Source organism: Macadamia integrifolia, unplaced genomic scaffold, assembly GCF_013358625.1.
Source record: "Macadamia integrifolia cultivar HAES 741 unplaced genomic scaffold, SCU_Mint_v3 scaffold692, whole genome shotgun sequence".
NCBI lineage: Eukaryota > Viridiplantae > Streptophyta > Magnoliopsida > Proteales > Proteaceae > Macadamia > Macadamia integrifolia.
This window is the reverse complement of record NW_024870515.1, coordinates 263,504-278,170: the sequence shown is the minus strand read 5'-3', so window position 1 is coordinate 278,170 and position 14,667 is coordinate 263,504. Positions and strand designations below refer to the sequence as shown.

The following is a 14,667-nucleotide window of genomic DNA, read 5'->3' as shown; positions in this document are numbered from 1 at the left end:
TCATATAATGGCCAATATGGGTAATTTTTCAGAAAAAAAAACGATTTTTTGAAGGGTTTTTGTTCCAAAGTTGCTGTCAGCCATACTTCTCTCTAACTAAAGTGGAAATCAAGGTTGGGAACAAGGATTTTACATTTATGGGACAACTACAGACCTTGAATTCTTAGTACGATACCCTCAATTTAGCGTTTATGCATAATACATGTTATCAATAGCTTTTTTTAACAAATTCTTTATGCAAAAGTGTTTAAAAAAATGTTTCCTATCCATTTATGTGTGTATCTTTAGCGTATCTTAGTGTATCTCCGATACGATACGATACTCTCCGATACGTATCTTAATTTTGGCCGACCGATACGACGATCGATACCGATACTTTAATCCTTGGGTAGAACCCAATATTATTCTATGGCTAGAAGATTGAGTAGCTGAAAGTGATTCCATAGCTCACCTATAGAGTGGAAACATGGTTTCCATGTTGAGGATATTTGTTGCATGTATAATTAAAAGGAAAATTATCTTGTGCCACCCTTAATTTGAAATCTTATATTATATATCACCCTAATTTTCTAATAATATCTAGTACACCCCCCATTTTGTAAACCAAATTACACTTAAATCTATTCCGTTAGAGGAAAAACGTTAAGTGATGAGGTGGTGTGATTGTTATTTTTTAAATGGCAAGTTTACCCTTCCTTAAGGGTAAACTTACTGTTTTACCCTTCCAGGTAAAACCCCCAAATTGAACCGATTTGGATGCTTATGGTTTCTCTATTCTCCTAGATGCTTGACGACGATACTTTATGGTTGCATGATGATGAAGCTCTAAGGATTCCGATTATATCTCCGACGTCGCTCAGACGACCTGCTTAATCTCCAACAAAGCTCTCAAGGTTTTGAAATTTTCAATCCAAATCGTTCGAATCGGTTGGAATCTGATCGGAAATACCTGTATTGGGCTTCACAAAGATGTTCTATTGCGTTTGAAATACCTCTACCATCCACCTCCTTTTTTTCTCATTTGCAGGTATCATATCTGATTTGTGGGCTGGTTGAACTCTAGATTCAAGCTTGTTTATTTATTATTAAATTTTTTTTAGTGCTTCACACCCAAGTAAGGATTTTGCTGAGGGCCTGCTTGTGGCGGCAATCCTCCATGAGACTATTGTCAAGAGCTTCCAACTTTCTTTCTTTTTTTTCCCCCATTTTTAAATTATATAACGGAGATCATGGTTGGTGGCCGTAGGATAGGTTTTTCAAGGGTCTCGTGCATAGTGGTGGTGGGTTCGTCAGAAGGGTAGAGAAGCGTTAAGAGATGGCAGTTTTGGTGGTTAGTTTGGAGGAAGAGCTTGATGTGAACCAGATGAGAGCTGTAGTACTTAATCTCCCATCACCAATGACAATCCAAGGACGACAGAGGTAGCGAGAGCCCAAAGTGGGGATTGGGAAAGAGAGAGCTCAAGTTTTAGGGTTAAATGATTGACGAAATTTGAGAGTAAAAGAGGGGAAAATGATGAGAATGTATTGTATATAGGTAGACATAATAGGATCAAAAGAGTTTTTTTCATTTCTAAACTAATGGTCTTAGGCTTTAGGGGTATGTTTGACATTTTGGGAAAAGTAGGGTGATATTAAAATATGTGCCACAAGTAAAGTTGTGGTGCAACCAACAAAGAAGCCTGATCAAATTCAATTTGATCCAAACAAATCCAAAGGGATACTACCATTTTTGTAATGGAATGAAAGAAATTTTATGCCAAAAGTTAGATTCAACTCTGTAGAGTTATATAGAAGACCAAATTTTACCTAAGGAAGATGTTATTTTATGCTTTTTTATCTTTGCATTTGATCTCAAAGTGTTTATGACCTCCATAGGTTACTGTGGTTTGAGTTTGAGAAGTGCTTTGACGAAGGTAGCTTTCAGTCTTTCCATTAGCCTGCCTTATGACTTGTGAGCACATAAACCAACCAGATTAGTGATGATAAGAGAAAACGATGTCTCAAGCAAGGTGACAATGAGCTGATGCGCTTTTTTCAGTCTAGCACTTGGGGAAGATACCTTGTTTGAGAATGGGAAGGTCTACAGGGGAAGTTCCACAGAGGTTCATTTTGTTTTGCCAATATATCAGAAACGTGTAATTTTTATTAATTATGTAGAACCTTGTCATATTTATATTTCTTCATGATATTTGAGAATGCTAAGAGTTTCAAAAATCTGGTTCATGCAATTATTGAAAACATTGATAATCAGCTACCAGAAATATATATGACCACTAACATAATAATTCATGCAGAAAGAGACTGGTACCGCTCAAAAGAATATCAACATTCGATTATAGACATAAAATAATCATAATTTTTAGGAATTACAAACATGGTACAAGGACATCCAGTCCCCAACATAACCAAAAGAATAAGAATTTTATCTTTTTAATTAAGGTAACAAGTCTATAAAAGGAACAACCCAACAAAGTAGGGTCTTCAGAGGAAAGGAAGAGTTTCTCTGAAAATTACAAGTACTGTCCTTGTTCAATGAATCAAAGCTCAAAACTTCCACTCCCATCTATAGAGACATAGATTGCTAAAACTTCAAGCACAAATGTTCAGAGAGGAAGAAATGAGAGTTGCTGGATCGATGATCCACATATCTCACATCCTAGAATCATCATGGAAAAGAAGAAGCTTCCAGAAAAGGAGAAGCAAAAGAGGGGAGAAGAGGAATTTGTTGTGATTGGTGATGCACATTTGTTCCTCTGGTATATATAGGCAAGTGCTCCTCTATGAATGAATCTCCTGCAAGGCAGGGAGAGAGACGTTTGGCAATCAAATGCTAGTCAATTACTGAATCAATAGACCATTTAATTACACTAAATGCTGCCCAAGAGAACCAACAAACCCTCTCCACCAAATCCTCTTCCACCCTTCAGTCTCTGGTCTCTGCAAAACCTTTTGGTTTTATCCGTTTAGGACTCCGTCTTTTGCATCTAAAGATATGGGCATGGTGGTGGGACCCATTACTCTCCTAAATTTGAGATGGTAATCTTTTTGAATAATAGCCTAAAAGAAAGGCACTAAGGGATTTATTTATTTCCTTTAAAACCTCTATTATTTCCTAATCACCAAATGGTGCTCCCACGATTAGATTCCTAATTATTAGGGACTTTTTTTTTTTTTTTTTTAAAACACCTCCCCTTTTGTGTGTTATTATGTGCCCACAATTTGATTCCTAATTATTAGGAATTTTCCTCCTCGCGTTTGGGGGGCTTTTGGTCAATTTGAAAGGTTTTTTTTTCGTAGATGCCAGTTTTTTTTTTTTTTTTTTGTCTTTTTAAAAAAGTGAATTATCATATTTTTAATATAGTATATATTATATATAGATAGAGAGAGAGAGAGAGAGAGAGAGAGAGAGAGAGGAGGATGAACCTGAAAGATTATCTTCTTGGCAGAACTTTTCAAATTGAAGCACTCATCTAAGTTTATAGTTGTTGCAGATTTCAAAGCCTGGAAGCACTCAATTTCAATCAGCTTATTACAGCATGTAAGATCTAACATCTTTAGGTCTCTCAAGTTAGACATATTTGGTAACCATTTCAACTCGACGCAACCTGATGCATTAAGAGAACGCAAACTTGATGGAAGCATTGGGAGTGAATTGAGTCGATAGCAATTCCACACGTTCAGAGTTTCAAGTTTTGAGCAGTAAGAAATACCACTTGGAAGATTCTTGAGATTTTCACACATACTTAGATCCAAATTGACAAGTTTCTTAAGACATTTTATACTTCCATGGATTCCAATCAGACTTCTACAATGATTGAGAATCAGTTTTTCAAGATTTGGGAGCCCTGAGAAGTCTGGCGTATAGGTTAGGCTCCATGAACCACTGAGATTGAGTTCTTTCAACTTTGTGAGATACTAGAAGAAAAGGAAAAGATTACTTTTCATAAATTACATATGATAAAACTCAAACAAATATAGTAAAACTCAACAAAATTGTTGCATACCTTGGTTCCCTTCCAAACTTCTTTGAGTACGCTATCTTGCATTTCAAGAATGACAAGGTTCCCTAGATGAAAATTATTTGGTATATATTTGAAAGGAAAATTTCTCCAGCTAAACCAAACTAAGTTTCTGAAACAAATAACCCGCTCTTGAAGAAAATGTTTCGGATTAATTTTTATGAAGAACCCGATATCAACTTCAAGTAATCTTAGATCTGGCATTTTAGAAAATCCTTCGATAGTCAACGCACCCAAATCTTTCACATCAAAATTATCAATGTGTAATTGGAGGCCTTTAACCATATCAGTTCCCTGGTAAAAGAGAGACATTAATAAGAGAGAAAAATGCTAAGAAGGATTATATTAAGAGTGAGGACAATTTTCATATATCTTTGTTAATAGTCTTCAAATTATGATGAAATTTGTATTACTAGTACTTACAGTGAGGTTTATCAACACATCAATGGCATCATCAATATCCCACAATCTACTACGTCCTCCAAGCTTCCCAGGAGACTGTTTTCGAACAATTTCCCTTCCCATATCTTGAATTAGATCATGCATACATAGCGTATTAGATTCATCAATTGTTAGCAGAGACCTCTCTGTGAGAAGTTTAATTCTAGCTTCTCCGCCCAGGCCACATGCGTCGAGAATTGTAATTACAAATTTCTTGACCTTACCAATGAAAAAGCATGATATATCAAGGAATATGGTCTGACTGAAATCGTCTAATGCATCATAACTAATTTCAAGTTTTTCTAAAATCTGACCATTGGGTATCTTTCTTAATTTGTTCAATTCACTTTCCCACTCAACTTTACTTCTTTTGTATAGAAGAGAACCCAATACCACAAGAGCCAATGGAAGACCCCCTGAGTAACATATCACATCATTTGAGAGCTGCACATAGTCTTCTAATGGATGTTTTTGTTGAAAGGCGTGGGAACTGAAAAGTTGAAGAGATTCATTTGGACTCATTGTCTCAACTTTATATTTATATTTTTTATCCACATCTAGACTATCTAGCAAATGTTTATCTCTAGTTGTTACGATTATTCGACTTCCCAGACCAAGACATTCATGCCCTCCAACCAATTTATAGAAATGGTTTGTTTCTTCCAGATCATCAAGAACAATAAGAACTCTTTTACAGGATAGACGTTCTTTGATAATATTGATTCCTTCGTCCTCATTGTGTATGTGTATCTCTTTTCTTTTCAAGACACCAGAAAGAAGTTGTTCTTGTAAGAGAGCTAAACCATTTTGTTTTGAGCCCTCTCTAACATCAGCAAGAAAGATGCTACCTTCAAAATCAGCAAACATGATGTTGAAAACTGCCTTCACTATAGTTGTCTTACCTATTCCACCAAGGCCATATATTCCTATGATGCGAACAACACCCAATCCACCATCGTCTAGCAAACATTTAATGTGCTCAATGTGAGGATCTAACCCAATTGGATGATCTGCCACATGCAAGCCTAGCTTGTTCACTATTCCCCACACTTCTGCAACAATTATCTTTGTAAGCTCAGCCTCATGCCTGACCATTTTGATACCCAAAAAAAAACAAAAAAAAGCACAATAAACTTTAGTTACTAAATCAAGAAGGCTGCCACTATAAGAAATGCTTAGTACTTAATGTTTTACTGATATTGGATGATCTACATGAAGGCCTGACTCGGTAGATCCAAAAACAGTCCAAATCAATGCTAGATATCACTCAATCAATTATTCGATCTAGCCATATAAAGTACTAAACACAAAACTGAAAGGATTTGACTTAAGACTTACCCATTTGCAACATTTCTTTGATCCCACCCTGCCAAATTAGCAGCTTCTGTGAGAGCTGACCTCCATGTCTCAACTTTTTTTCTCTCCTTTTTGAAACGCTCTTCATGTTTCTTAAATGCCTCCGCATAAGTATTATGCTGATGCCTGACATCCGATGGATCCAGCTTGTAGAAAACAGGAAGAACCTTTTCAATTTGACCATGTTTTTTGTAATCAAGGATCTTCACTAGCTCACTAAGGCACCAGGTCGAAGAAGCATAATTCTTAGAGAAGATGATAATGACAATCCTAGAACTTTCAATGGCTTCCATCAGTTCTGAAGAGATATTTTCTCCTCTTTTTAGCTCTTCGTCGTCTCTAAAAGTGCTAATCCCATCCCGAATCAAATTGTTAAAGAGGTGATCGGTGAAGTTCGTGCGAGTGTCCTGACTCCTGACCACAAAAACTCAAGAAGACATCATACTTCCACTGACGGGAGGCGTAAGTCATCTTAGCAGCCATGGGCGAAGTAGAAGATCAGATGAATGATGATTTTCTTCTACCCAAAAAGAGAGAGAGAGAGAGAGAGAGAGAGAGAGAGAGAGAGAGGAAGACACAAGGACGGAGACTGAAAACATGTTTTCTGATAATATCAGATGAATGATGACTTTTGTTACTTTGCAATACAATAAAGTCAATGGGAAGGGAAAGCGAAAGAGAAAGGAAAGACACAAGAAGAAGGGAGAGACTACAAATTGCAATACAATGAAGTCAATGAAAAGGGTAAGGGAAAGGGACAGGAAAAGGGTAAGAGAAAAGCGAAAAGAAAGACACAAGGAGAAGGAAAATAATCCTCTGTTTTTCTCATCCCTGTTTTTCCTTGTTTTGCTACCTGCAGAACACGACAAGTGGACAACTTTAAGACCAACGCACCGGATGTAATAATCATCACCCAATCTTGACCGTTGGTCTTAAAGTTGTCCACGTGTTGTGTTCTGCATGTAGCAAAACAAGGAAAAACAAGAATGAGAAAAACAGAGGATTTTGATCCCAAGGAGAAGGGAGAGTGGGAGACTGAAAACACGTCACATTTGGTCATTGTTTACACTTTTATTGTTGTTTATTTTTTTTTTTTTTAAAGAAAAATTATATGATTATTCATTTTTAGGTTTCTTTTTATAAAATTATCCACCAAAAGTTTTAATTAACAAAGATACTCAAAATTAGGTTTTCTTTTACAAAACTACCCACTTAAAATTTAAGTTAACAAAAATACAAAAAAATGAGTTTGGGTTTACAAAATTATTCACTCAAAGTTTCAGTTATAAAAAATACTTAATTATATGTAGAAGCTGAATACTCACTATTTTGGGTAATTTTGTAAACTCAAACTTGATTTTGGCTATTTTTGTTAACTGAAACTTTAGATGGGTAATTTTGTAAACTCAAACTTGATTTTGGCTATTTTTGTTGACTGAAACTTTAGATGGGTAGTTTTATAAACTCAAACCTAATTTTAGGTATTTTTTTTTAACTTATACTTTAACTGGATAGTTTTATAAAGGAAAACTCAAAAGTGGGTAATCATGTAATTTTTTTTTAATCCATATTAAACCATTAAAACTAATTAGTTTAGGAGTTTAGGGCTTTGGATTGAGCTGTTCAGTTTTGTTTGTGGCAAAATTACTTGAGGTTAGAAACTTTTTCCTTCGGGTCCAATCGGAGTTTTGAATTCAGGCTTCTGTTTCCTTTGTTCTTAGTGCCCTGGGCTTGGGTCAATCTGTGATTTGGGCTCATCCCTTTTGGTTTGGATAACTAATTAATGGTTTATTTGGGCAGCAGAGGCCAGGTTTGAAAATTTCCCTACTAGTGCTAGATTAAGCTGTATGGGTTTTTTCTTCTTTTTTTTTTTTTTCTTCCTCTTTTTTGATGAATAATAAAGCCGTGTGGATTTATTTGGACCCAATTTCTTCAAGCGATCCAATGAATCATAATTGAATAAAACAGGGGCATGGCTGGCTATAGAAATTGTCACATGCGTTCATAGAGTAACATGTTTAGGTGTAGTATTTAATATGCTTAGAATGGTTTTAATTCAGCATTGCCATGTGTAGAATAATATAATGTTTCCATGCTTTCATGCTTGGAAGATTTAATATAAGTAGATATATTGTGGTAATGTATTTTGGACCTTCAATGCAATCTAATATAACTCAAAGTGACGGTATTGAACCCCAATCGCCTTGTTTGAATAACTTGCAAATAATTCAAGCAATTTATGGTCAAACCATTGAGCTTGGAATTTCGTTCAATTAAATTCAGAATTCTCTCAAGATATTCTTCTTGTATGGATGTGGATTCCTTATTAAGCCTCACGTCCGTTGACATGTAAAAATGATGTACCACATAGTCTAGATTTGCAATGATAAAGGCCTCTCGGGTCTAGGGATCACATAATTATCATGAGAATCCTGTTTCACTATGGATGTAATCCCATAGATTGTGGTTATGTGGAATCGTATTCCTGATAAAATAATTGATTGGTTTATAGTGATTTTTAAGGTGAATCATCTTGAAAAACTGTTTGATTACCCCAAGTCTGTTATTTGGAAACACCCAGGATAAACTTGAATAATTGTTTGGTTGCCATTAAAATGTCAGTTTTTCAATTTATGTGTCTAAGTATGATTTGATTATTTGTATGACCTTACACTACTTTTTTAACATTTTTTTAGTATTATATTACAAAGTTTATTTGCTAACACATGGAGAAAAAAAAAATCCATATACTTTAACAAAAAATCTGCTTAAAAATTCAACATTTTAGAACAATTTCAATCAGGAATCAAGGGCATTGACAATAGTAACTTTTGCTTCTCTCTTCTCAAACATCTTCATTTGTTAATTATTTCTAATAGAATCTAACGCGTTTTTCAATGTCCTTGTAATTATCCTTTGTTGTTCGGATCCTTTAATTCTCCCTTTTAAATATCCTTGTAAATAATCTGTGGACGGACAAAGTTATTATTGTAGATTGAATCACACCCATACTCCCTCCTACATGGTTGGATGAAGAAGATTCTCCAACCTCTATGAATTTAAGCTTTCCACATCCTTGATTTTTTAACTAAAAAAGAAATAAAACCATCTAAACATTAAATAGTTATATGCCAATAATAAATTTTTGGATGAAATTGTGGAAAAAATTAGTCTATCTTATAATCATACCGAGGTGGAACGTGGGCAACACTAGAAGTCTCGTCCTTTATCTTGTCCATTAGTTCATATTCGAAATTTGCACTGTCCTTCTCTACATTCACATATTTTAAGGTGGTCCATTCACATAAAAAAAAAAAAAGTGTGTATACGACATTTGTAGATTTTTTTTCTTAGATGACGATCAGTATTAGATGTCAAAGTAATACCTTTAGCACCACATGCATCACATCTATAAACTTTACCCATCTAAAAAAATTGAAAATTAAATTTTATAAGGAGATTAATTCTACCTCGCACACCCCTCTCCCAACAGACAAGTTATAAACTCTTTTATCACATCAATATTAATGCATATGGGGTAATTTTCCTTTCATTTAGTTCTTTTTAAGATATTGATCACTCTCATTGATGGATTATATGAAAATTGAACATCACTCATTCACAATAAGAAGTGAACAACCTGTCCAACGAAGTATATTCATAACCAATATCTATGATAATAAAATAAAATCTCACACAACATCCAAATCATGATATTGTTGTCGAAAAACCACTGCTAAATATTCACACCTACAATGGAGACTATAGTTATATCATCATATCATCAAGCTCTCATTCATCTATAATATCCATATAAGAAATATGGATGAATTATCATATCATCCATCCATACAATCTTTACAGAAATAAAATCATACAGAACTAGATAACATATTCTCATTAATCCATACAATCCATAAAGAAATAAAACATAGAGAATTAGATAACGTGTTCTTATTCATCCATATAATCCATATAGAAATAATCTACATAGAGAATTAAAAAACATGTTCCAATTCATCCGTACAATCCACTGCTAAATTAGATAACATGTTCTCATTCATCCATACCATCCATAAATAAATAAAACTATAGGGAATCATAATATCACCTAGTTGTCTCTAATCTATATCATTCATAATAAAATGAAACCTTCTAAAATCATCAATCCATACCATCCATAAACTCCAAAAAAAAATAAAAATTAAAAACTATGTTCATTGTTCACCCATCAGTGCATAGTAAAAAAGAAAAACAAAATATCCAAGTTGTCAACAACATCAATCATCTGTCTTCTCGCCTTCTTGGACATACAACTTCAACATCTTTGACTTATATTTATTACTTGATTTCAATGATAGACTACATAAGCTCTGGTGTAGCACAAAAATATTTTCAACATGTCATTTCTTATTGAAGTCAATAAGAAATGATTGCATCAATTGTATCAGAAAGCCTATTTGGGAGGTCATCGCCCGACTCAGTGGTGACTAGACGACCAGTGGCGGAAGCTATTTCCTTTAATGAACTAGATATCTTATCAGCTCCTCCCTTCTTTCTCTTCTCTCTACCACTAGCACTGACTGATGTATGCCAACCTCGAGCATGATTAGAACCTTATACATGAATTGAAGGGACACTTTCTTTGGTCTAAAACTCTCCTTCACTTGCAACAAACAAATTTTTGTCGTCAGCCACCTTGGTAACAGTAGGAGCCTCCTTACCTCCCTCGTCTTCGAAGATAAGACCACTCCCTTCAAAGGAGATTCCTAGGTGGTGCTTAAGTATCTAGTCTTGAACCTCGGTGGTGCTTAAGTATCTAGTCTTGAACCTCGGTGGCCCCCATGTCATATCTTGGGGCAGCTGCACGGGTCACCTCCTGCCTATACACATCTGTGCCCTTGTACTTCTTGACACCTTTGATCTTGGCCTCTCGAAGCTTGTTCGGCACCTACGCCTTAGCTCTGAAAGCTCGTGTCCATACTCTTGGCAAGCCCAATCTAGCTTGGTCTCCAGGTGCTCCACCTTCTCGAGGAGGATGGTGCGCTCATTTTCGAGGGCCGATCGCTCACGTTCGGACTCCTCGAGGTCCCTAGCAAAAGCCTCAAAATGGATGGCAAGCTGAGCGACTTGGTTGTTGGCCTATGAAACATGCCCATGTTGTAACCTGGCAATCACTGAGAGGGGAGGTGAATCAGTGAGTGAGATTCCGATTGCCAAAAACGTGTCTGTTATCTAAGCAAGCAAACCCTGATACACCTATCCCTGTACTTGTCCTTGTTTGTACACAGTCTTATGCATACTTAGCCTCTCATAGGCACTTTCAAGTGTGCATACCCATTTCGCATTCCACGTACTTTAATATAAAATGCAAATGACAAGCACCCACAACACAAGTTTTTTACGAGATTCGGCAATTTGCCACATCTCAAGAATAGTACTTGTAAAGGCTTCATACTTACTCAATACACTACTTTTGACTGCACCCACAGTCGGGAGCACCCATACCTAATTTTTTCAAGCCGAAACTGAGATGGCACTCATTGTGCTAGTACAATGTATAGCACCCGCTCCTAGTGCTTAGCACCCACTAAGCACTCAATGTAAGAATATAATAAATTGGGGCTTATATCAATACCCTACAATCAAGCCCTGCCTAGCATATACATCCACAACTAGCTAGCATGCTTATAGTCCATCCACAACTAACCTAGCATGTATACAATTCATCCACAACTAACCCTAGCATACATACATATCATTATGTATGCATATAATATAAATCAAGGGTTAGAGAATCTCACAACCAGTTGCCTGGGATGACTGAAAACTTGCACTGACAAGTTTGGTGTTCACACCTTCTCTTCCCTTTGACTTCTTGCTCTTCAAAGCAACCACAAGAAAACCCTCATTTGCTCTCTTTTCTTCCTCTTTGGCTTTGAGTCAATGCATCATCAACACACCTCAACCACCTCCTCAAAACCTCATTAATGGACGAAACAACACTCCTATTGAGCAACAAAACCCATTCATGGTTCTACTAACAAAGGGGGATACTCCTCTCTTCATTCTTCTTCTTCCCTTGGCTTGAAAATAAGGTATCATCAATACCACCCAACTACCATTCTAAACCACCATTAATAGAGTGTAAAACAACTCACATGAAACCTTCAAGCTCTTTAATGGTCAATAATAGAGGCAGGAGTTTCACGCACCAAATCTATAGCCTTTCACTCACTAAAACCCTTATTTTTTTTTTCTTTCAATGTTTATAGCTCAAAAAAATGAAGAAGTTGCAACTTGAATGGATGAATTTGGCCTTATGGTTAGGGAGATATGGCCATTTAAAGTTGGAGGAATGAGATAGCCTGAAATAGAATCTTCAGAGGAGTGGCGTAGGATACGCCGGCAGCACGCGCAACATAGGTGCAGATTTGGTCGTAGATCTCATCAAAAAGAATCTTTTAATCTTAATCGTCGGATTTAAATAACGAACAAGAAAGCCCAACCACAAGATTAGAATCTCAATGATGTCATGCTGAAAACGGGGAGCCCATCCTTCACAGGTGAGGATGACCACATAGGTAACCAACACAAGCCGACATTCATAGGAGTATCAAACAAACGTCGACAATACCTCTCAGCAAGACTGACGCATTGGTCGCGCAAATCAAATAATTTCTTTTCTGGCACCACCGATGGAGGAGGGGGCTCCCCACGTCTCGTACGTATAATTAGTTTTCTTATAAACTAATGCGCGTTGTCAAGTTCTGATTGGCTTGATGAATGCATTTTTCGGAAAGCTGTCGGATGGCTCTCATTAAGCTTAAAACGGCTTACAGCCGTAGGATTAGAATTCGTCAAGAATTGCTTCGATCAGATCTCATGAGATATTTAAGATCAGAATCTATATAATACCTTCTACGCACGCACGAAACACCACCACGCGCCTTGATTAGGTGCAACCCTAGAGCATCAAGGTTTATCTACCTAAACAATGGCTGATCTCACAATGGAATCTGGTCCGTCACTTTAGCACCCAATGTCAGTAGCCTTTTGATGGGAATAAGGCCTACGTGGCTTCATCTGAGCCCTTCATTCTACAACCCTATATTCCTTTTTATTACAACCAAGCCCCTGCATCCATATATTTCGGTGCTTAAAGACCCCCAGCAACTCAGACCTTCAAAATCTCAAAATTACACAAAAGCCCCTGAAATTTCAAAATTAAAATCTGGAAAATCCACCAAACATTGAGAGCAATTGGTGATTTTCCAGTTTGGATTTTTGAACCGGCTTCACAGAAGCACATGTAACTTTTTTATACAATTTCGATCGAGACGAAACAAAGTGCGTTGGAACCATGATTGGACGCTCTACAACTTTCCAGAAGACCTGATCATCTGACTTATCCATGTAAATAGATCAAAATGCCCCTAGACCTTTCTGATGTTGCATCTTCCTCATATGTAATCGAAACGAGACGAAATCAAAACCATTGAAAAGATCGGATTTTTGTCGTATCGTTACATAGAGAAAACTTCTTCCAAAAAATTCATCTTCAATATCGAAACTATCCACGACTACCACAAATATCGTAACTTCTTCATACCATATCAGAACGTGATGAAATCATATGCATTGGACTAGATAAATTACAATCTATCTTTTTTATGAAGAAATGGTCTTCAAAAAATATCATTTTTCCTGCAAAAAATGCCCCTGAGAATATATAGGCCAATTTTGTCAGTTTTGACCCAGAAACCCGCACCACCTACCATGGATGAATCAAACCACTCTATGCATACAATGTGGCTATGTTATCTCATCGGTGACACTAAACACTATAATGTCATCACTTTTGGCCATGTCACCAAAACTGACCACATCATCACCGCCACGTGGCCAGGTTTTCAACATGGACAACTATAAAACAACAACCCACACTTAGTCATTCTTGAAAAAAAAAAAAAAAAAAAGAAGAGAAAGGAAAAGATAAGGACGAACTAGGAAGGACGAAGGATTGCCCCCGCCATGAAGATACATGTACTAGTGACCATGGCCGAAGTGCCCTGGTCCTAGACTTTGACGACATCCCTCAGAAGCCTACCCTTCTGCACCAGCTCCCGAGCCACTCGCTCGATAGCATAGGAATCATCTTCCTTGACAGACCATCCGAGGATGAAGCCTACTTCGATTCAGCCTCGGTCTACCCAGGGCTTTGGAGGGGACCTCAAGGGTGTGATGCACCATGGATTGGAGCGGCAAGTGCCTAGATGGTTTTTGGAGTAGGGTTGTCTGCTTTGTTCTTCTCCTTCCTCGCATAAGATTTGGGAGTTGGGGCCTTCCTCTTCTCCTTCTTTTGGAGCTACTCCTCCCTTGCCTTAGCTTGCCTTTCGGCCGTCGCTGCCTTGATCTCAGCCCTTGTGAGTTGCCCTGCAATGGAAACAAGAAAAGTTAGTACGAAACTCGAAGAACCGAAGTAAGAACAAATTCGAGTAGGCCTAGGACTCACCCGGGATAAGTCCGAATCTGAATAGGACAACGTTAGACTTGTGACTATTGGACTCACCTGGAGGATAAAGCATCTTATGATTGGCCATTTTCACTGACTCTGCATCTGTCCCGAAGAGGGTAGGTACGGAATTCAAGGATCTCAAATCTAAAAGATCCCAAACGGTGCTGAAGGGGAACCCCTTGGGTGACTTCATGAAGAAGTATTTGAACTTCTAGCCATGAATCGACGTTAGGTATCCGTTCAGCAGTCTTATGTCCTTTCGAGGGCTAAAGTAATATCAGTTTGAATCCCCCTTGGTTGCATGAAGGAGGAAGTAGTTGACAAATAGAGGCA

General features: G+C 37.0%; 1 protein-coding gene across 1 annotated transcript; it reads right to left on the bottom strand.

The window, feature by feature from the left end:
* Positions 1-3,423: 3,423 nt before the first annotated feature.
* On the bottom strand, positions 3,424-6,261 carry LOC122069733 (TMV resistance protein N-like; the record flags this gene model as incomplete). The annotated part of the gene is made up of 5 exons (XM_042633797.1): positions 5,799-6,261; positions 4,443-5,547; positions 4,253-4,313; positions 4,005-4,066; positions 3,424-3,915 (listed from the first exon to the last, which is right to left on the bottom strand). Coding segments are annotated over exons 1-5 (2,031 nt in total), but the record flags the coding sequence as incomplete, so codon positions are not given.
* Between the last annotated feature and the right edge of the window lie 8,406 nt (positions 6,262-14,667).